Here is a 22,377-nt window from a genome sequence, read left to right as displayed (position 1 = left end):
CAAAGATGATTGTACATAACTCTCTCTAGAATTTTTAGAGAATGCAAGTAAAACAAAGACGGGTCTGTAATTTGTAAATATATCCTGTTCACCAGATTTAAATAGAGGAATAACTCGAGCAATTTTCAATTGATTTGGTACAATACCAGAGGTGATGGATAAGTTAATAATGCTAGTAATAGCGAAAATTATTTTATCAATACATGATCTTTAATTAAGTTCATAGAAATATTGTCATGACCTACCTCAACGACAAGTATAGCACATATTTCAATAATTTCTTCCTCACTTGCAACTTCTAGAAATATTGAATTGAGTAGTTTTGGGGATAAAAAAGAACTATGCGACTTCTCTGATGCAGGAATCTTGCCAGCTAAATTACGGCCAATGTTGGTAAAATATTTACAAAAAAGATTAGCTATTTCCTTTGGATCGGAAATGTCATGAGAATCTGCCTTAAATACGGATAGTAAACCACGCTTTCCATAAAGCAGGTTAACGAAATCTGTACCTTGCTCCAAAATATAACGTAGCATTATCGCAAGTATTTCGCGATTATTCCGTCTTGTTCACCTTGTACAATATGGGCTAACTATCCCGTAACTGGATGGGTATGAACGGTTTTAAAGTAAAAAAATAAAAAAAAGATTATGGTTCATTGTTACATGCTCAAGGTGTCGTAGAAACCTAAAATGTGGTGATTTCACGTTAATTGCAAAAAATACACTGAAATTCTTGTAGAGCACATGCGATTATGTTTCCTTTTTGAACCAAGGCTGTTTTTTTTTTTTTTTTAATTATTTATTGATTTACATTGCTTTAATTGCTTCGTGGGAGGCGCGGTGGCCTCATGGTTAGAGTGCTCGACTCCGGATCGAGTGTTCCGGGTTCGGGTCCTTGCGGGGACATTGTGTTTTGTTCTTGGGCAAGACACTTTACACTCACGGTACCTCTCTCCACCCAGGTGTATAAATGGGTGCCGGCGAATTGCTGTGGGTAACACTGCGATGGACTAGCATCCCATCCAGGGGGGAGTAAACTGAATACTCCCAGTCGCTTCATGCTAATGAAACCGGAGATAAGTGTCGGCCTGATGGGCCTTCTGGCTCGTAAACAAAGACTTTACTTTGTAGATTGCTTTGTGGCGTGTTCGTTGCCGCAGCCGTCGTGCTTTCTTAAATTCCCGAACGACGTGAAATAACCAAATTTGAGGTTATGTGGATGACGCGAGCACCTGACGATGAATATTAATTTTCAATTTATGGTGGAAATTAGTCAAAAAAATCGAGGAACCTACGGAAGCTATGAAAGCTCCTAAGGGACATTTTAGTTCTTTTGTAAAATGTGACTTTGTTTTTTTGTCTTTCCGAAAAACGAAGTTTGTTTTTCGAAATTAAGAGAATTTCCGAAATTGCTGAAATTGGAGTTTATGGAATACACGCCAACTGCCATATTCACAACTTTAAAAAAAAAAAGAATCACATTTCCACGATGATCGTCGCGCAGTCATGCAACGTTCACATTTGCTTGTTTGTTCGTGTTGTTGTCAATGAATTTCATTAAGGCACGCAATCATACGAATCACGTTATAGAGCAAGCAAGGCGTGACTATTATTTCAACCTTATTAATAAAAACGATTGTTATCAAAGAAAGACGGCCAGTGCACTGCTAGGAGGGTCGTCACAGGAACAATACCCCAAGCACTTTGGCCCTACTTTGCTTGCTAATGATTTCGGGAGATTCTTTATACAAAAGATCGATGTCATTCGCTCAAAGCTGGATAGAATTCACTCTTCATTGAATCACCCTCACCATTCGATCGGAAGTAGCATTCAAGAGTATTCGTTTGCTGGCACACCCTTCAATAACTTCCAGCCAATATCGTCTAAAGGTATCAAAAAGCTGCAGCTGGTGATGAATGCCCCAAACAAGACCTGCGACAATGACCCCATACCTACCAAGATTGTTAAAGACTGCATTAACGAACTCCTACTGACCATTTCCAACATGGTTAATCTTTCGTTCAGTAGTGGTCACTTTCCGGATATTTGGAAAGAGGGTTTAGCCCAGACCAAAGTTAAAGAACGCCAACATGGATCTGATAAAGAAAAATTACCGCAATCATGCTTTCCTTTCAAAAATCACTGAAAAGGCAGCTGCACTACAAATCTCCGATCACCTGTCGTCCAATCAGATGTTTCCTGAATTTTAATCAGCCTACCGAAAAAATCACAGTACGGAAACTGCCTTACTGAGCATGCGCAACGACATACTCGTCAACATGAACAAACAACAAGTCACATTACTAGTGTTCCTAGATTTAAGCGCTGCTTTCGACACAGTAGACCATGACATATTACTGTGGTGCCTGGAATACAAATTTGGAATTAAAGATCAAGCAGTAACGTGGTTTAAATCCCATCTGTTGAATAGACGCCAGCGTATTGTAATCGGCAGTGCAAAGTCGGACAGTTTTGATTTGAAATTTGGTGTGCTACAGGGCTCCTGTCTCGGCCCAATGCTGTTCTCCCTTTACACCAGTGAACTATTTGATGTGATTAGCCAGCACCTGCCAACAGCGCACAGTTATGCCGATGATACTGGTATCTATCTGGCTTTCAATCCAAATGATGATTCCAATCAAGACGCCGCCATTGCAGCAATGGAAGCGTGCCTCTGTGACATCCGTAACTGGATGATCAATGATAAACTCATGATCAATGATTCCAAGACAGAGTTTATGCTCATTGGGACGAAAGCGCAGCTACGGAAAACTAAACGCGCTACTCTAACTATTGGCGAATCCATCATCTCTCCGAGCACGGAACCCCTTAGCTCAGTAAACTGCAGCGTGTTCAAAACGCAGCTGCAAGAGTCCCTATATCTAGCACCACGGTATTGCCATATCACACCTATATTATACAAATTACACTGGCTACCTGTAACGTTTAGAATACATTATAAGATTATTATAATCACTCACAAAGCAATCTATGGTACAGCTCCTAATTATTTATCAACTCTCGTAAATTTTAAACCTAATTCTTCCTACAGCCTCAGATCAAATAACAAATATCTGCTTTCAAATCCAGATTTCAGGACTCTCCCTACTCTTGGCGATCGAGCCTTTGTGGCCGCCGCACCAAAACTGTGGAATAATCTTCCGTTAGATCTAAGATGCACTTCCGATTTTAGAGTTTTTAAACGTAATTTGAAGACTCATCTTTTTAAAAAAGCTTTTTCTGATATAGTATTGTAATTTATAGACTAGATAATTATAATTCATTCGTGTAATTTTGACTATATAGTGTTATATATTGTTCTTTTATTGTAAGGCGCATTTGAAAACTGCATAGTTGAATTTGCGCGGTATAAATAAATTTTATTAGTATTATTTTATTAATTAATGTTGTTGTCTGATTTACTACAAACGGTTTGTAGTAAAGTCAGTCGCAGAGGAACTTGTCAGCCAATTCTATTCGGAAGTCAAGGGATCGAATCCAATATTACGATAAAAAAGACAACAAAATTGAAAACAAGCAAATGCCGGAACGTTGCGTGACGACCATCGTGGAATTGTGGCTCATGATCTGTTTTGTTCTAATTGTATTGCGGAGACAGTTTTTTGCGAAGTAAACATTAAATTGTGGTTTTATATTGTGGAGCTCAGCGAGTCTTCAGTGTCCCCAGGAGTTAGCGTCGGTAGTAGCCAAAACGCGGGGCCGGGGCCGGGGCCGGGGCCAGGGTCGGGGTCGGGGTCGGGGTAGGGGTCGGGGTCGGGGTCGGGGTCGGAGCCGGGGTCAGGGTGTCTTTTTTTCTCCAATTTTTTTTTGTTTCAATTTTTGTCCTTATTCTCCTGTAATATTATATTCGAATGTTCGCCAGCATCTTTCCTTCATTTATGGTGGAAATTAGTCAAAAAATATGAAACATACAGAAGCTATAATTGAATCTTTAATTGCTTTTCGAATTAAGAGAATTTCAGACTGAAATTATAGTTTTTGTGGGGAATATACGTTAATTCCCAGAGACACTGAAGACTCGTTGAGTTCCACATTTTAAAACCACATTTTAATGTTTACTTCTTAAAAACCTTCTCCGCAATACAATTAAAACGAAACAGAACATAGCGTGACTGCGTGACGATCATCCCGTATTTTTTTCCTCAAGAAGTAAACATTTGAGTGTGGAGCTCAGCGAGTCTCCCCGCATCAGTGTTTCTGGCAGTTGGCGTATATTTCATAAACTCCAATTTCAGCATTTTCGGAAATTATCTCAATTTCGAAAAAGAAACTCCGATTTTCGGAAAGACTAAGTCAGATGCTCGCAAAAATCAACTTCGATTTTAAAACACAAAAAAACAAAGTCCGATTTCGAGAAAAAAAAGTGAGATGTCCCTTAAGATTTTTTTATAGCTTCCGTAACTTCCTTAATGTTTTTAACAAATTTCCACCATAAATGAAGGACAGATGCCGGTCATTCGAAAACAACAGAGGTGAGTCATTTTCATTCATTTTATTGAATGAACGTTAAATTGAGCGTTTTTTAGGTTTCATAATCGACGGTATTTTATTTCCCATACAAAGTCTTATAACGCGTTTAAATTCTCAACGGCTTCCTGTAGTGACGCGAGCTTGGGCTGCCTATGGTATCTGTGGAATATTTGAAAAAGGCTTCGTCCCTTTCCGAAGAAGTTGACGCATTGACGCTCCCAGGGGAGATCTACACAGCGCTGATTGGTTCATAAGTAACCCGCACGTGATTTCCAGATGACAGTTTCTTACTAAAAGGGAAAGGAATGTGCGGCTCGTTTCAGCAGATGGTTGTGGGGGAGGAACGCGTGGGAGGTTATCTAGCCATTAGAGTCATTAGAAACTAAAGTGGTTGATCTTCTATTAAAAACAAGAAAGTTTTTACGGGCGCTTACTCTTTTGATAACATGGGTGTCAAATTACTCCTTATTTTTGGCGCGAAATTTCAGCGTTAATTGATGATTTCACTTGTTAAATTACAATGCTGTCATGGCAACTTTTCCTACAGTGGCAAAATGGCGTCTTATGAACGTAATTTGTCACCCATGATATTTAATAGCTAATCAAATGGTCTACTCGTGAAATTGGGTAATAATTTCACGCGCGTTTTGTCCAAAATCAAATAATTTTTCCGAACCTTTATATTCCCTAATTTCACTTGATTATTGATACAAAAGAAACAAAATTACAGGACGCAAAAATTAAGCACGTTCAGGGAACATTTGTATTCTAGCGAAAAAACGACAACAACATTTATCTCTAATAGGCGACAGGTGGGCTGGAAAATGAGCGACATCAGAACCCCCTTGGAAGGCTTCATTGGAGACTAGAGCGGTCTTTACACAACACTTCAAGAAAAAGAAACTCAAAAGCTTCGGAAAATAAGCTTTCCACCACGATGGAAGCGGCATTGTACTCGTCAACCATCGCCAACATTGTCTTGAACGCCGTATTGTGCTTCTTTGCCATAACGTTGAATGGTGTCACAATTTACGTCTTGAGAAAAACTCCGTCTGTTCCAAAGCCCTTGAAAGCATTGCTACTGAGTTTGGCCTTTTCTGATCTTGGTGTCGGCATACTGGGTCATCCACTGTTCATCACACGTCTCGCCCTAGAGTCGCGGTTGCAAGGAGATCTCCGCACAAGCTTTCCAACTTTTTACAATGTTTATAAATTTGTGACCAGTCAATTCGCTTATGCTTCGTTCTTAGGTGTTCTGTCTCTAAGCTTGGACAGATTCTTGGCGATCCATCTACACCTCAGGTACCAGGAACTTGTGACTTACCAACGAGTCGTAACAGCTGTGATCTCGGTTTGGGTCTTAAGCGGGCTTATCCCGTTAATTTGCCAGCAAATCCCAAAGGATATCGCATATGTGTTGCTTGCCATCATCGTAGTATCGTGTTTCGTTGTCTCGGGAGTTCTAAACTCCATGATATACGCCACCGTGCGTCGCCACGCTCACCAAATCCACTTCCTTCAAGTGCAGCCCACAGTACAACAAAACGCGCCTAATGTGACGAACGCCAGCAGGCTGAGGAAATCTACCTTCATGACAATTCACGTCTACTTCTTGTTTTTGGTATGCAATCTGCCCTGTCTTTGTGCTGAGGGGTTTATCAGCTTACATTTTGATCTCGCTATACCGAAGGCAGTTTACCAATACACTATTACTCTGTTGTTCTTAAATTCATCTCTGAACCCACTAATTTACTGCTGGAAATTGAGAGGTGTTCGACAAACTATAATGAACATGCACGCTGCTAAACGCACTTTCCAGCCAAAACTGAAGCTCTGACTTCTACAGAGCTGTTCAGACAAATACCACCCAATGGATGATGACATAAAGCAAAAAAGGAACGAAAAATCCGACTCGACACCATTGTCAAATTGACTAATGCTATCAGTATTGTAACAAGTATTTTTAAGGGGTGTAAACCCTCGAAGAAAACTCTTGTTCGTATCTTTAACAACTGGTAAGAGAGAAAATTATCGTGTCAATAAAAATGGTATTTGTATTAGTAGTGTTCATAGGACTGAATGGAGTCCAACTCGGTCTGTAATCATACGAGTGAAAACAAAATCGAACATCCGCGCAGCGGGAATCTGATTTGTTTATCACGAATATGATTACAGACCGAATTGGACGACACGAAGTCCTTTTACCAATTAATCATAAAAATTACAATTTCCGAGAAAAGAAGAAGAACCAAGTTATGAAAGAAATGGAAAATTTACAATTGAAGACTGACAAAGGAGGCGTAAATTGCTCAATGCCGCTCTGAAAGAAAGAAAGAAAGCTCCAATTTAGGAGTCTGTACACTGTTACTATGGTGATTGAAACCAAGGACCAAGGTTGCGGCTCGGTTGATTTAAACTACAATTTTGAATTAATGTGATTGGTTGATTTAAACTACAGCTTTGAATGTGATTGGCTTATTAAACTGTCTGATAACAAACTGTCTGACAACAACTTGGAACGTGAATTAGTGGGAAATAAGAGTTTTTAAAACCAATCACAATCGAGGAAACTACAATTGTTATGATTAAACACGAAACACACTTTCATGAAGTGCGTACAACGTTTCATGACATATAGTTCAAGTCGAGGATTGACATAATAACCCACTGAAATTACAACAATGGAAACTCGCCGTTTTGGGTAAAAACTCTCAAAACGGTGGTACGACTTTAAAAAGTGTTTAGTCATGTTAGATAGAAAAACCGAGAGCCATTTGTCTTAAAATTTAAGGTTTTTTGGTTTTGTTCATGGGATTTATAGTTCACAGAGGAGCACGTGAACGGTTGCAACGTATTGTATACTAAATCAAAAAATAAAGTAAGTTACTAAAGAAATAAAAAAAGGCCAGAGGCCCAAATCACAGTAAATAATGGTAATAGGAATGAGTGGAGTCCAACTGGGTCTGTAATCATACTGACGAGTGATTAACAAAATCAGAGAGCCTGGTTGAAACATGTTGAAACGAAGTTGATTCGATGTTGAATGAGTTTAAAAGCGTTTAAACTTTACTTCAATAACCATTCAACATTTCTTTTGTTTTCGCTGAATGAGTTAAAGCTGTTTGACCCCAGGCTCTTTCAACATTGTTCGGTAAGCGCGTGCGCACTAATCGGCCTCTCAATGACGTATCCATATCTGTATCCATAGTAACAACCGCGGCTGCAGCTTGGGACTAAATGCAAGGCCTTGTTGAATCAAATGTTGATGATGTGTTGAAACCGTTCGCCCACTCCAGCAGTCAACATCGTTCAACAAAATCGAACAGATGTTGAAGTTGTTGGCTCGAGCCTTAGGAGATGACAACGACAACGGCAACGGCAACGAAAACGTCACCCCAAAATATAACGTAGCATTATCGCAAGTATTTCGCGATTTAATATTCCGTCTTGTTAACAACCACACCGTTCATACAAATTTTATTTCTGAAATGTTAACACACACTTTCCATGCCGAGCGACTTGGAGAAATCGCGAAATTATTACAAATATAGCGGGAAGTAATGTTCTTTTATTGTAAGGCGCATTTGAAAACTGCATAGTTGAATTTGCGCGGTATAAATAAATTTTATTAGTATTATTTTACTAGTTATAGCTGTCGCTAAAGTGCCAACGAGCCAAGCTTGCGTGATCTGGCGGCTGCAAACATCACGCGGCGTACTCGTGCGGCACTCTCATTGGTTATCGCTACGGTCAATATTTGATCGCTTTGGTCTACATTACAGCTTTTGGTCTACATTACAATTAAAATTGAAGCGCTTCTGAGATTTCGTCCGCCTAAAAATCTTCTCGCGGCTCTATAAGCTGCCGCCTCGCCAGGCCTTCTGTCTTCAGAAGGCCTGACTCGTTGGCAATTAATGTTGTTGTCTGATTTACTACAAACGGTTTGTAGTAAAGTCAGTCGCAGAGGAACTTGTCAGCCAATTCTATTCAGAAGTCAAGGGATCGAATCCAATATTACGATAAAAAAGACAACAACATTGAAAACAAGCAAGTGCCGGAACGTTGCGTGACGACCATCGTGGAATTGTGGCTCATGATCTGTTTTGTTCTAATTGTATTGCGGAGACAGTTTTTTGCGAAGTAAACATTAAATTGTGGTTTTATATTGTGGAGCTCAGCGAGTCTTCAGTGTCCCTAGGAGTTAGCGTAGCCAAAACGCGGGGCCGGGGCCAGGGTCAGGGGTCAGCGTCAGGGGTCTTTTTTTTTCCAATTTTTTTTTGTTTCAATTTTTGTCCTTATTCTCCTGTAATGTTATATTCGAATGTTCGCCGGCATCTTTCGAATTCCTTCATTTATGGTGGAAATAAGTCAAAAAATATGGAATATACAGAAGCGACGAAAGGGACATCTTTGTTTGCTTTTCGAATTAAGAGAATTTGAGACTGAAATTGGAGTTTTTGTGGGGAATATACGCTAACTCCCAGAGACACTGAAGACTCGCTGAGTTCCACATTTTAAAACCACATTTTAATGTTTACTTCTTAAAAACCTTCTCCGCAATACAATGAAAACGAAACAGAACATAGCGTGACTGCGTGACGATCATCCCGTTGTTTTTTCCGAAAGAAGTAAACATTTGAGTGTGGAGCTCAGCGAGTCTCCCCGCATCAGTGTTTCTGGCAGTTGGCGTATATTTCATAAACTCCAATTTCAGCATTTTCGGAAATTATCTCAATTTCGAAAAAGAAACTCCAATTTTCGGAAAGACTAAGTCAGATGCTCGCAAAAACCAACTTCGATTTTAAAACACAAAAAAACAAAGTTCGATTTCGAGAAAAAAAAGTGAGATGTCCCTTAAGATTTTTTTATAGCTTCCGTAAGTTCCTTAATGTTTTTAACAAATTTCCACCATAAATGAAGGACAGATGCCGGTGATTCGAAAACAACAGAGGTGAGTCATTTTCATTCATTTTATTGAATGAACGTTAAATTGAGCGTTTTTTAGGTTTCATAATCGACGGTATTTTATTTCCCATACAAATTCTTATAACGCGTTTAAATTCTCAACGGCTCCCTGTAGTGACGCGAGCTTGGGCTGCCTATGGTATCTGTGGAATATTTTAAAAACGCTTCGTCCCTTTCAGAAGAAGTTGACGCATTGACGCTCCCAGGGGAGATCTACACAGCGCTGATTGGTTCATAAGTAACCCGCACGTGATTTCCAGATGACAATTTCTTACTGAAAGGGAAAGGAATGTGCGGCTCGTTTCAGCAGATGGATGTGGGGGAGGAACGCGTGGAAGGCTATCTAGCCGTTAGAGTCATTCGAAACTAAAGTGGTTGATCTATTAAAAACAAGAAAGTTTTTACGGGCGCTTACTCTTTTGATAACATGGGTGTCAAATTACTCCTTATTTTTGGCGCGAAATTTCAGCGTTAATTGATGATTTCACTTGTTAAATTACAATGCTGCCATGGCAACTTTTCCTACAGTGGCAAAATGGCGTCTTATGAACGTAATTTGTCACCCATGATATTTAATAGCTAATCAAATGGTCTACTCGTGAAATTAGGTAATAATTTCACGCGCGTTTTGTCCAAAATCAAATAATTTCCCCAACCTTTATTTTCCGTAATTTCACTTGTCACCATTTGATTATCGATACAAAAGAAACAAAATTACAGGAGGCAAAAATTAAGCACGTTCAGGGAACATTTGTATTCTAGCAAAAAAACGACAGCGACATTTATCTCTAGCCAAATAGGCGACAGGTGGGCTGGAAAATGAGCGACAAAGCGACATCAGAACCCCCCTTGGAAGACCTCATTGGAGACTTGAGCTGTCTTTACATAACACTTCAAGAAAAAGAAACTCAAAAGCTTTGGAAAACAAGCTTTCCACCACGATGGAAGCGGGATTGTACTGGTCAACCATCCCCAACATTGTTTTCAACGCCGTATTGTGTTTCACTTCCTTAACGTTGAATGGTGCCACAATCTACGCCTTGAGAAAAACTCCGTCTGTTCCAAAGCCCTTGAAAGCATTGCTACTGAGTTTGGCCGTTTCTGATCTTGGTGTCGGTATACTGGGTTATCCACTGTTCATCACACGTCTCGCCCTAAAGCCACCGTTGCAAGCAGATCTCCGCACAAGCTTTCCAACTTTTTACACGGTTTATGGATTTGTGATCAGTAAACTCGCTTCTGCTTCGTTCTTCGGTGTTCTATCTCTAAGCTTGGACAGATTCTTGGCGATCCATCTACACCTCAGGTACCAGGAACTTGTGACTTACCAACGAGTCGTAACAGCTGTGATCTCGGTTTGGGTCTTAAGCAGCCTTATTCCGTTACTTTGGAAGCAAATCCAAATCCATATCGCATATGTGTTGCTTGCCATCATCGTAGTATCGTGTTTCGTTGTCTCGGGAGTTCTAAACTCCATGATATACGCCACCGTGCGACGCCACGCTCATCAAATCCATTCCCTTCAAGTGCAGCCCACAGTACAAGAAAACGCGCCTAATATGACGAACGCCAGCAGGCTGAAGAAATCTGCCTTCATGACAATTCACATCTACGTTTTGTTTTTGGCATGCTATCTGCCATGTTTTTGTATTGTGGGGTTTACAAAATTTTATCCTGGTCTCGCTGTACTGAAGGTAGTTAACCAATACACTTTTACTCTGTTGTTGTTAAATTCATCTCTGAACCCACTAATTTACTGCTGGAAGTTGAGAGGCGGTTGTCAAACTATAATGAACACGCTCCTAAACGCAATTTCCAGTCAAAACTGAAGCTCTAACTTCTACAGAGCTGTTCAGACTTGCAAACGGCACCCATTTGATATTCGAGGGTGATGACATAAACCGAAAAAGGAACTATAAAATCCGACACGACCCTATTGTGAAATTGACTTATGCTATCAGTATTGTAACAAGTATTTTAAGGGGTGTAAGCCCTCGAAGAAAGCTATTGTTCGTATCTTTAACAACTGGTAAGAAAGAAAATTATCGTGTCAATAAAAATGGTATTTGTATTAGTACTGTACATGTTAATAGGACTAAGTGGAGTCCAACTCGGTCTGTAATCACAAGAGTGAAAACAAAATCGGACGACCGCGCAGCGGGAATCTGATTTGTTTATCACCAATATGATTACAGACCGAATTGGACGACACGAAGTCCTTTTACCGATTAATCATAAAAATTACAATTTCCGAGAAAAGAAGAAGAGCCAAGTTACGAAAAAAAAAAGGGAAAATTTGCATTAAAAGACTGACAAAGCAAGCGTAAGTTGTTTAATATCGATCTGAAAGAAAGAACAAAAAATAAAGAAAGCCCCAATTTAGGGGTCTGTACACTGTTTCTATGGTGATTGAAACCTGGCAAGGACCAAGGTTGTGTTTGGTTGATTTAAACTGCAATTTTGAATGTGATTTTCTTATTAAACTGTCCGATAACAAACTGTCTGACAACAACTTGGAATGTGAATTAGTGGGAAATACGCGTTTTTTAAACCAATCACAATCGAGGAAATTACAATTATTATGAAGTACGTACAACGTTTCATGATATATGGTTCAAGTCGAAGATTGACATAATTCATTCATTCATTCAAAAACACAATACACTAGAAATTAATAATAACTTAAAGACGATAGACTACTAATGTTTAAGGTAGTAATGACAAGGAAGCCTATATAGAAGCCGGGGGCTTATGAGTTATAGGCCTCCTGACAACATAGGGTACATCTGCATACAAATTATCTGGACAGCATAAAATGTAGAATGTATTATTTTAAAAACAAAAGAAAAGAAGAGGGAAGAAGAAGTATGTAGCTCAACAAAGAGTATCTTTGACTAAGAAAGAAGGAATTCAGTTTTAAGTCTTTTGCCAAACAAACGGATGCTTTCAATGTTTTGAAGTTCAGGACTTAACGGGTTGAAAAACATAGGTCCTTGAAACCGAATTGAGAAGTTTCGGATATTATGTAAAAAAAGGTTGCAATTTCTAGTATAATGCGAATGTAACTGGCTTGCAAGAGTAAAGATATCACGAAAGTAATTAGGAAGTAAACCTCTTTTAAATAAATACATAAATTTACCTATCTGGTATAAATAAATGCGAGTCAGAGATCTTCAAAATCTCCTGTTCTTTAAAAAGAACATCAGTGTGAGAATCGAAAGAAACTTTATATATTATTCTTAAATTACTCTGATGTGTCGACCCCCACACTGAAATACAATATATTAAGTAAGGGTAAACTAGAATATAGTATAAACAGTGTAATGAAGTTTTGGGAGGACAAAAACTTGACTTTTAAATAATGCCTATAGATTTTGATATTTTTCTGGAGACGCTAAGAATGTGTGGTTTCCATGACAAATGCTCATCAAGGATAACACCTAGAAATACTGTTCCTTTCACACAATCTTATTTTTGTCAATTTGAATAGATAGGACAAGTGTTTGCCTGCTTTGGCGTGGTCCAAAAAGCGTAAAATTCGATTTTTTAAAGTTAGTTGACAGCTTATTAGCTCGACACCACTGTGTTAATTTACACATTTCAGAATTTATGGTTTCAGAAAGTAAATTAAAATCTTTGTGAGAAAAAAAATATGTTTGTGTCATCACCAAAAAGAATAAAGTCCACCACCTTTGACAAAATGCACAGATCATTTATACAGAGCAGAAAGAGGAGGGGCCTAATATAGAGCCCTGAGGCACCACACTTAATTTGGCAATGCTCCAAACAGATACCATTAAAAATTCCACATATTGTTGTCTACCGCTTAGATAGCTTTCAAGTGCGGTGCCTCGAACACCATAATGTAGAATATGATGATCAACGGTGTCAAAGGCTTTAGACAAGTCTATAAAAATACGAACTGTATATTCCTTATTTTCAATAGCAGAAGAGATTTTGTCACACAAACAAGCAGGAGCATAAGCAGTGGAGTGATGTTTGCGAAAACAATACTGGTTATCAGAGAGAATCTTAGAAACATTGAGAAACCTTCGAAGACGATTGTACATAACTCTCTCTAGAATTTTAGAGAATGCAAGTAAAACAGACACGGGTCTGTAATTTGTAAATATATCCTGTTCACCAGATTTAAATAGAGGAATAACTCGAGCAATTTTCAATTGATTTGGTACAATACCAGAAGTGATGTATAAGTTAATAATGCTAGTAATAGCGAAAATTATTTTATCAATACATCATCTTTAATTAAGTTCATAGAAATATTGTCATGACCTACAGCAGTACCTGAACGACAAGTATAGCACATATTTCAATAATTTCTTCCTCACTTGCAACTTCTAGAAATATTGAATTGAGTAGTTTTGGGGATAAAAAAGAACTATGCGACTTCTCTGATGCAGGAATTTTGCCAGCTAAATTAGGGCCAATGTTGGTAAAATATTTACAAAAAAGATTAGCTATTTCCTTTGGATCGAAAATGTCATGAGAATCTGCCCTAAATACGGATGGTAAACCACGCTTTCCATAAAGCAGGTTAACGAAATCTGTACCTTGCTCCAAAATATAACGTAGCATTATCGCAAGTATTTCGCGATTATTCCGTGTTGTTCACCTTGTACAATACGGGCTAACTATCCCGCAACTGGATGGGTATGAACGGTTTTAAAGTAAAAAAATAAAAAAAGATTATGGTTCATTGTTACATGATCAAGGTGTCGCAGAAGCCTAAAATGTGGTGATGTCACGTTAATTGCAAAAACTTACACGGAAATTCTTGTAGAGCACATGCGATTATTTTTCCTTTTTTAACCAAGTTTTTTTTTTGTTTTGTTTTTTTTTTAATTATTTATTGATTTGCATTGCTTAGATTGCTTCGTGGGAGGCGCGGTGGCCTCATAGTTAGAGTGCTCGACTCCAGATCGAGTGGTCCGGCTTCGGGTCCTTGCTGGGGACATTGGCCGTTTTTATACTAGAGACGCATAATTCGTCTGGGACGAACTTGGGCAAACATTTTTTATGCGTCTGTTAAATTCGTCTAGTATAAAGACGGCCGCAAGACGTATTATGCGTCTGGACGAAGAATCTATTTTAGTGCGTCTTCGAAGACGCACTAAACTGGAAAGTTCGTCCAGACGCATTATGCGTCTAGTGCCCGTCTTTATACTAGACGAATTTAACAGACGCAGAAAAAATGTTTGCCCAAGTTCGTCCAAGACGAATTATGCGTCTCATATAGTTCGTCCCGTCTTTACACTAGACGGATAACATGAGAGACGCATAATTCGTCTGGACGGATTATGCGTCTCTAGTATAAAAACGGCCATTGTGTTGTGTTCTTGGGCAAGACACTTTACTCTCACGGTACCTCTCTCCACCCAGGTATATAAATGGGTGCCGGCGAATTGCTGTGGGTAACCCTGCGATGGACTAGCATCCCATCCAGGGGGAAGTAAACTGAATACTCCCAGTCGCTTCATGCTAATGAAACCGGAGATAAGTGTCGGCCTGATGGGCCTTCTGGCTCGTAAACAAAGACTTTACTTTTTAGATTGCTTTGTGGCGTGTTCGTTGCCGCAGCCTTCGTGCTTTCTTAAATTCCCTAACGAGGTGAAATAACCAAATTTGAGGTTATGTGGATGACGCGAGCACCTGACGATGAATATTAATTTTCAATTTTCTCTCCAAACAACCACACCGTTCATGCAAATTCTATTTCTGGAATGTTAACACACACTTTCCATGCCAAGCGACTTGGAGTAATCGCGAAGTTATTACAAATATAACGGGAAATTATAGTTTTTGAAGACGTTCTCGTAGCCCTCGTCGTCGTCGTCGTCCTTGCATAAGGTCCCTTTTGTCCCTCGTACTGCACAAGCAACGCTGACACAGTGGAAGCCCTTCTTACAAGACAGGGCTTGCAATTCCGGCTTAAGGAAAAAGAGTCTATTTGCAAGATTAACGCTGACACAGTGGAAGCCCTTCTTACAAGACAGGGCTTGTAATTCCGGCTTAAGGAAAAAGGGTCTATTGCAAGATTTCCGTTTTGTTTCATTTTTTGTCGTCATTCTCGTGTACTGTTATTTTCGAATGACTGTCATTTATGGTGGAAATTAGTCAAAAAAATTGAGGAACCTACGGAAGCTATGAAAGCTCCTAAGGGGCATTTTAGCTTTTTTGTAAAATCTGACTTTGTTTTTTTGTCTTTCCGAAAATCGAAGTTTGGGTTTCGAAATTAAGAGAATTTCCGAAATTGCTGAAATTAGAGTTTATGGAATACACGCCAACTGCCATATTCACAACGTTAAAAAAAAAAAAAAACAGAATCACATTTCCACGATGATCGTCACGCAGTCATGCAACGTACTCATTTGCTTGTTTGTTCGTGTTGTTGTCAATGAGTCAGACAGGGTTAATTTCATTAAGGCACGCAATCATACGAATCACGTTATAGAGCAAGCAAGGCGTGACTATTATTTCAACCCGGCCAGTGCACTGCTAGGAGGATCGTCCCAAGAAAAATACCCCAAGCACTTTGACCCTACTTTGCTTGCTGGTGATTTCGGGAGATTCTGTATACAAAAGATGGATGTCATTCGCTCAAAGCTGGATAGAATTGACTCCTCATTGAATCACCCTCACCATTCGATCGGAAGTAGCATTCAAGAGTATTCGTTTGCTGGCACACCCTTCAATAACTTCCAGCCAATATCGTCTGAATGCCCCAAACAAGAACTGCGACAATGACCCCATACCTACCAAGATTCTTAAAGACTGCATTAACGAACTCCTACCGACCATTTCCAACATGGTTAATCTTTCGTTCAGTAGTGGTCACTTTCCGGACCTTTCGAAAGAGGGTTTAGTGAGACCAACATGGATCTGATAAAGAAAAATAACCTGCCCGTCAGCAATCTTGCTTTCCTTGCAAAAATCACTGAAAAGGCAGCTGCACCACAAATCTCCGATCACGTGTCGTCCAATCAGATGTTTCCGGAATTTCAATCAGCCTACCGAAAGAATCACAGTACGGAAACTGCCTTACTGCGCATGCGCAACGTCATACTCGTCAACATCGTCAACATGAACAAACAACAAGTCACATTACTAGTGTTCTTAGATTTAAGCGCTGCTTTCGACACAGTAGACCATGACATATTACTGTGGCGCCTGGAATACAAATTTGGAATTAAAGATCAAGCAGTAACGTGGTTCAAATCCCATCTGTCGAATAGACCCCAGCTATTGTAATCGGCAGTGCAAAGTCGGGACAGTTTTGATTTGAAATTTGGTGTGCTACAGGGCTCCTGTCTCGGCCTAATGCTGTTCTCCCTCTACACGAGTGAGCTATTTGATGTGATTAGCCAGCACCTGCCAACAGCGCACAGTTATGCCGATGATACTGGTATCTATCTGGCTTTCAATCCAAATGATGATTCCAATCAAGACGCCGCCATTGCGGCAATGGAAGCGTGCCTCTGTGACATCCGTAACTGGATGATCAATGATAAACTCATGATCAATGATTCCAAGACAGAGTTTATGCTCATTGGGACGAAAGCGCAGCTACAGAAAACTAAACGCGCTACTCTAACTATTGGCGAATCCATCATCTCTCCCAGCACGGAACACCTTAGAAACTTAGGGGCCTGGTTTGACTGCCATTTCAACCTGAACTTCAACATAACCAAAACGCGTAGGAGTGTTTTTTTTCATATTCACAACATTATAGACGCGTCAGAAAAGATCCAAGTATAGAATCTGCCGATGAATTAATCCACGCTTTCATCACAAGCAGATTGGACTATTGTAATTCACTTTTATACGGACTACCCTACTGCGCTCTCAGTAAACTGCAGCGTGTTCAAAACGCAGCTGCAAGAGTCCTATATTTAGCACCACGGTATTGCTATATCACACCTATATTATACAAATTACACTGGCTACCTGTAACGTTTAGAATAGATTATAATATTATTATAATCACTCACAAAGCAATCCATGGTACAGCTCCTAATTATTTATCATCTCTCGTAAATTTTAAACCTAATTCTTCCTACAGCCTCAGATCAAATAACAAATATCTGCTTTCAAATCCAGATTTCAGGACTCTCCCTACTCTTGGCGATCGAGCCTTTGTGGCCGCCGCACCAAAACTGTGGAATAATCTTCCGTTAGATCTTAGATGCCTTCCGATTTTAGAGTTTTTAAACGTAATTTGAAGACTCATCTTTTTAAAAAAGCTTTTTCTGATATAGTATTGTAATTTATAGACTAGATAATTATATATTTAATTTTGACTATATAGTGTTATATATTGTTCTTTTATTGTAAGGCGCATTTGAAAACTACATAGTTGAATTTGCGCGGTATAAATCAATTTTATTACTATTATTTTATTAATGTTGTTGTCTGATTTACTACAAACGGTTTGTAGTAAAGTCAGTCGCAGAGGAACTTGTCAGGCAATTCTATTCGGAAGTCAAGGGATCGAATCCATTATTACGATAAAAAAGACAACAACATTGAAAACAAGCAAATGCCGGAACGTTGCGTGACGACCATCGCGGAATTGTGGCCCATGATCTGTTTTGTTCTAATTGTATTGCGGAGACAGTTTTTTGCGAAGTAAACATTAAAATGTGGTTTTATATTGTGGAGCTCAGCGAGTCTTCAGTGTCCCCAGGAGTTAGCGTCGGTAGTAGCCAAAACGCGGGGCCAGGGCCGGGACCGGGGTCGGGGTCGGGGTCGGGGTCGGGGTCGGGGCCGGGGTCGGGGTCGGGGTCGGGGCCGGGGTCAGGGTGTCTTTTTTTTCCAATTTTTTTTTTGCTTCAATTTTTGTCCTTATTCTCCTGTAATGTTATATTTGAATGTTCGCCGGCATCTTTCCTTCATTTATAGTGGAAATTAGTCAAAAAATATGGAACATACAGAAGCTACGAAAGGGACATCTTTAATTGCTTTTCGAATTAAGAGAATTTCAGACTGAAATTGGAGTTTTTGTGGGGAATATACGCTAACTCCCAGAGACACTGAAGACTCGCTGAGCTCCACATTTTAAAACCACATATTAATGTTTACTTCTTAAAAACCTTCTCCGCAATACAATTAAAACGAAACAGACCATAGCGTGACTGCGTGACGATCATCCCTTTTTTTTTCCTCAAGAAGTAAACATTTGAGTGTGGAGCTCAGCGAGTCTCCCCGCATCAGTGTTTCTGGCAGTTGGCGTATATTTCATAAACTCCAATTTCAGCATTTTTGGAAATTATCTTAATTTCGAAAAACAAACTCCGATTTTCGGAAAGACTAAGTCACATGCTCGCAAAAACCAACTTCGATTTTAAAACACAAAAAAACAAAGTCCGATTTCGAGGAAAAAACACTGAGTTATGTCCCTTGAGATTTTTTTATAGATTCCGTAAGTTCCTTAATGTTTTTAACAAATTTCCACCATAAATGAAGGACAGATGCCGGTCATTCGAAAACAACAGTACAGGAGAATAACGACAAAAATTGAAACAAGAAAAAAATTGGGAAAGAAAAGGCACCCCTACCCTGACCCCGACCCCGACCTCGGCCCCAGCCCCGGCCCGGCGTTTTGGCTACTACCCAAAAACAGCCTGAAAATTTGAGCTTAACAGTAATGGATTTTTTTTTTTCAAGCTTTATTTTCGCTACTATCCCAGTGGTGTTCATTGCACTTGAAAGTAATGGTTTTCGTGCAGTTCAAATACACTCGCAGTACTTTAATATTTGTATTCGTATTTATATATTTCCACGGCGCCTTCAATTTTACTAGTAGATGAAACGACACCATACCCTTACTAAGCACTCACATTTTGACTGGCGAGAGTGCAAATGCATAACCCACCGAGGAAACAAAATTGATGTTTCTGCATAGGCAGCCCAAGCTCGCGTCACCACAGGCAGCCGTTGAGAATTTAACGCGTTATAAGACTTTGTATGGGAAATAAAATACCGTCGATTATGAAGCCTAAAAAACTCTCAATTTAACGTTCCTTCAATAAAATGAATGAAAATGACTCACGTCTGGTGTATTCATGTGCCTTTTGGAGCTGATTTTACCGTTTCGGGAATTCCGTGTTTTCACTGTTCTAAGACGAAGTCAAGGCTGCACACAGAGATTTCGACCGTAGTCAGCTCAGAGGCGGTTGCGCTTGGAAAATCCATCACGGGGCGTGACCATTCACATGATCACCGGCTGCTATTTTCATCAGCTATCGTGGAATCGGAAGCAGAATATGCTCATTTCCAGCCAAGTGCGTGGGGATTTTTGACGACGAAACATTCACCGACGTTCGCAAATGATGGGGCTTTAGCTTTGCGTAAACAAATCGCGGCTGGGATGGATTTTCCAGGCGCAAACCGCCTCTGAGGTGACTACGGTCAAAATCTTAGTGTGCAGCCTTGACTTCGTCTTAGAACAGTGAAAACACGGAATTCCCGAAACCGTAAAATAAGCTCCAAAAGGCACAAGAATACACCAGACGTGAGTCATTTTCATTCATTTTATTGAATGAACGTTAAATTGAGCGTTTTTTAGGCTTCATAATCGACGGTATTTTATTTCCCATACAAAGTCTTATAACGCGTTTAAATTCTCAACGGCTGCCTGTAGTGACGCGAGCTTGGGCTGCCTATGGTTTCTGTGGAATATTTTAAAAGGGCTTCGTCCCTTTCAGAAGAAGTTGACGCATTGACGCTCCCAGGGGAGATCTACACAGCGCTGATTGGTACATAAGTAACCCGCACGTGATTTCCAGATGACAGTTTCTTACTGAAAGGGAAAGGAATGTGCGGCTATTAAAAACAAGAAAGTTTTTACGGGCGCTCACTCTTTTAATAACATGGGTGTCAAATTACTCCTTATTTTTGGCGCGATATTTCGGCGTTAATTGATGATTTCACATGTTAAATTACAATGCTGCCATGGCAACTTTTCCTACAGTGGCAAAATGGCGTCTTATGAACGTAATTTGTCACCCATGATATTTAATAGCTAATCAAATGGTCTACTCGTGAAATTAGGTAATAATTTCACGCGCGTTTTGTCCAAAATCAAATAATTTCGCGAACCTTTATATTCTCTAATTTCACTTGTCACCATTTGATTATCGATACAAATTAAATAAAATTGCAGGACGCAAAAATTAAGCACGTTTAGGGAACATTTGTATTCTAACGAAAAAACGACAGCGACATTTATCTCTAGCCAAATAGGCGACAGGTGGGCTGGAAAATGAGCGACAAAGCGACATCAGAAGCCCCCTTTGAAGGCCTCATTGGAGACTTGAGCGGTCTTTACACAACACTTCAAGAAAAAGAAACTCAAAAGCTTTGGAAAATTAGCTTTCCACCTCGATGGAAGCGGCATTGTACTGGTCAACCATCCCCAACATTGTCTTCAACGCCGTATTGTGTTTCACTGCCTTAACGTTGAATGGTGCCACAATCTACGCCTTGAGAAAAACTCCGTCTGTTCCAAAGCCCTTGAAAGCATTGCTACTGAGTTTGGCCTTTTCTGATCTTGGTGTCGGCATACTGGGTCATCCACTGTTCATCATACGTCTCGCCCTAGAGTCACGGTTGCAAGCAGATCTCCGCAAAAGCTTTCCAACTTTTTACATGGTTTATAAATTTGTGACCAGACAATTCGCTTATGCTTCGTTCTTCGGTGTTCTTTCTCTAAGCTTGGACAGATTCTTGGCGATCCATCTACACCTCAGGTACCAGGAACTTGTGACTTACCAACGAGTCGTAACAGCTGTGATCTCGGTTTATGTCTTAAGCGGACTTATCCTGTTAATTTGCCAGCAAATCCCGAACGATATCGCATATGTGTTGCTTGCCATCATCGTAGTATCGTGTTTCGTTGTCTCGGGAGTTCTAAACTCCATGATATACGCCACCGTGCGACGCCACGCTCATCAAATCCATTCCCTTCAAGTGCAGCCCACAGTACAAGAAAACGCGCCTAATGTGACGACCGCCAGCAGGCTGAGGAAATCTGCCTTCATGACAATTCACGTCTACGTCTTGTTTTTGGTATGCTATCTGCCCTGTCTTTGTGCTGAGTGGTTTATCAGCTTACATTCTGATCTCGCTATACTGAAGGCAGTTTATCAATACACTATTACTCTGTTGTTCTTAAATTCATCTCTGAACCCATTAATTTACTGCTGGAAATTGAGAGGTGTTCGACAAACTATAATGAACATGCACGCTGCTAAACGCACTTTCCAGCCAAAACTGAAGCTCTGACTTCTACAGAGCTGTTCAGACAAATACCACCCAATGGATGATGACATAAAGCAAAAAAGGATAAAATCCGACTCGACACCATTGTCAAAGTGACTTATGCTATCAGTATTGTAACAAGTATTTTTAAGGGGTGTAAGCCCTCGAAGAAAACTCTTGTTCGTATCTTTAACAACTGGTAAGAGAGAAATTGATCGTGTCAATAAAAATGGTATTTGTATTAGTAGTGTTAATAGGACTGAGTGGAGTCCAACTCGGTCTGTAATCATACGAGTATAACCGAATTGGACGACACGAAGTCCTTTTACCAATTAATCATAAAAATTACAATTTCGGAGAAAAGAAGAAGAGCCAAGTTATGAAAGAAATGGAAAATTTACAATTAAAGACTGACAAAGGAGGCGTAAATTGTTCAATGCCGCTCTGAAAGAAAGAAAGAAAGAAAGAAAGCTCCAATTTAGGAGTCTGCACACTGTTTCTATGGTTGTGCTTGGTTGATTTAAACTACAATTTTGAATTAATGTGATTGGTTGATTTAAACTACAGCTTTGAATGTGATTGGCTTATGAAACTGTCTGATAACAAACTGTCTGACAACAACTTGGAACGTGAATTAGT

At 39.7% G+C, this 22,377-nt stretch overlaps 3 protein-coding genes across 3 annotated transcripts; all 3 read left to right on the top strand.

Moving 5' to 3' along the window:
* The first annotated feature begins 2,282 nt into the window (after positions 1 to 2,282).
* On the top strand, positions 2,283 to 3,260 carry LOC138004989 (uncharacterized). Its single transcript, XM_068851286.1, has one exon. It carries the CDS (start codon positions 2,283 to 2,285, stop codon positions 3,258 to 3,260), a length of 978 nt encoding a protein of 325 aa, XP_068707387.1.
* A 2,171-nt stretch (positions 3,261 to 5,431) lies between these two features.
* LOC138004988 (adenosine receptor A3-like) lies at positions 5,432 to 6,331 on the top strand. The gene has a single exon (XM_068851284.1). It carries the CDS (start codon positions 5,432 to 5,434, stop codon positions 6,329 to 6,331), a length of 900 nt encoding a protein of 299 aa, XP_068707385.1.
* Positions 6,332 to 20,862: 14,531 nt separating this feature from the next.
* LOC138004987 (adenosine receptor A3-like) lies at positions 20,863 to 21,762 on the top strand. Its single transcript, XM_068851283.1, has one exon. It carries the CDS (start codon positions 20,863 to 20,865, stop codon positions 21,760 to 21,762), a length of 900 nt encoding a protein of 299 aa, XP_068707384.1.
* The last annotated feature ends 615 nt before the right edge of the window (positions 21,763 to 22,377 follow it).

The sequence above is a fragment of the Montipora foliosa genome, chromosome 6, assembly GCF_036669935.1.
Source record: "Montipora foliosa isolate CH-2021 chromosome 6, ASM3666993v2, whole genome shotgun sequence".
Lineage (NCBI taxonomy): Eukaryota > Metazoa > Cnidaria > Anthozoa > Scleractinia > Acroporidae > Montipora > Montipora foliosa.
The sequence above is the reverse complement of the archived record's forward strand: the minus strand, read 5'-3'. Positions and strand labels throughout refer to the sequence as shown.

Coding starts and splice junctions, on each gene's coding strand:
- LOC138004989 (XM_068851286.1), top strand. CDS start 2,283: ATGAACAAACAACAAGTCACATTACTAGTGTTCCTAGATTTAAGCGCT.
- LOC138004988 (XM_068851284.1), top strand. CDS start 5,432: ATGGAAGCGGCATTGTACTCGTCAACCATCGCCAACATTGTCTTGAAC.
- LOC138004987 (XM_068851283.1), top strand. CDS start 20,863: ATGGAAGCGGCATTGTACTGGTCAACCATCCCCAACATTGTCTTCAAC.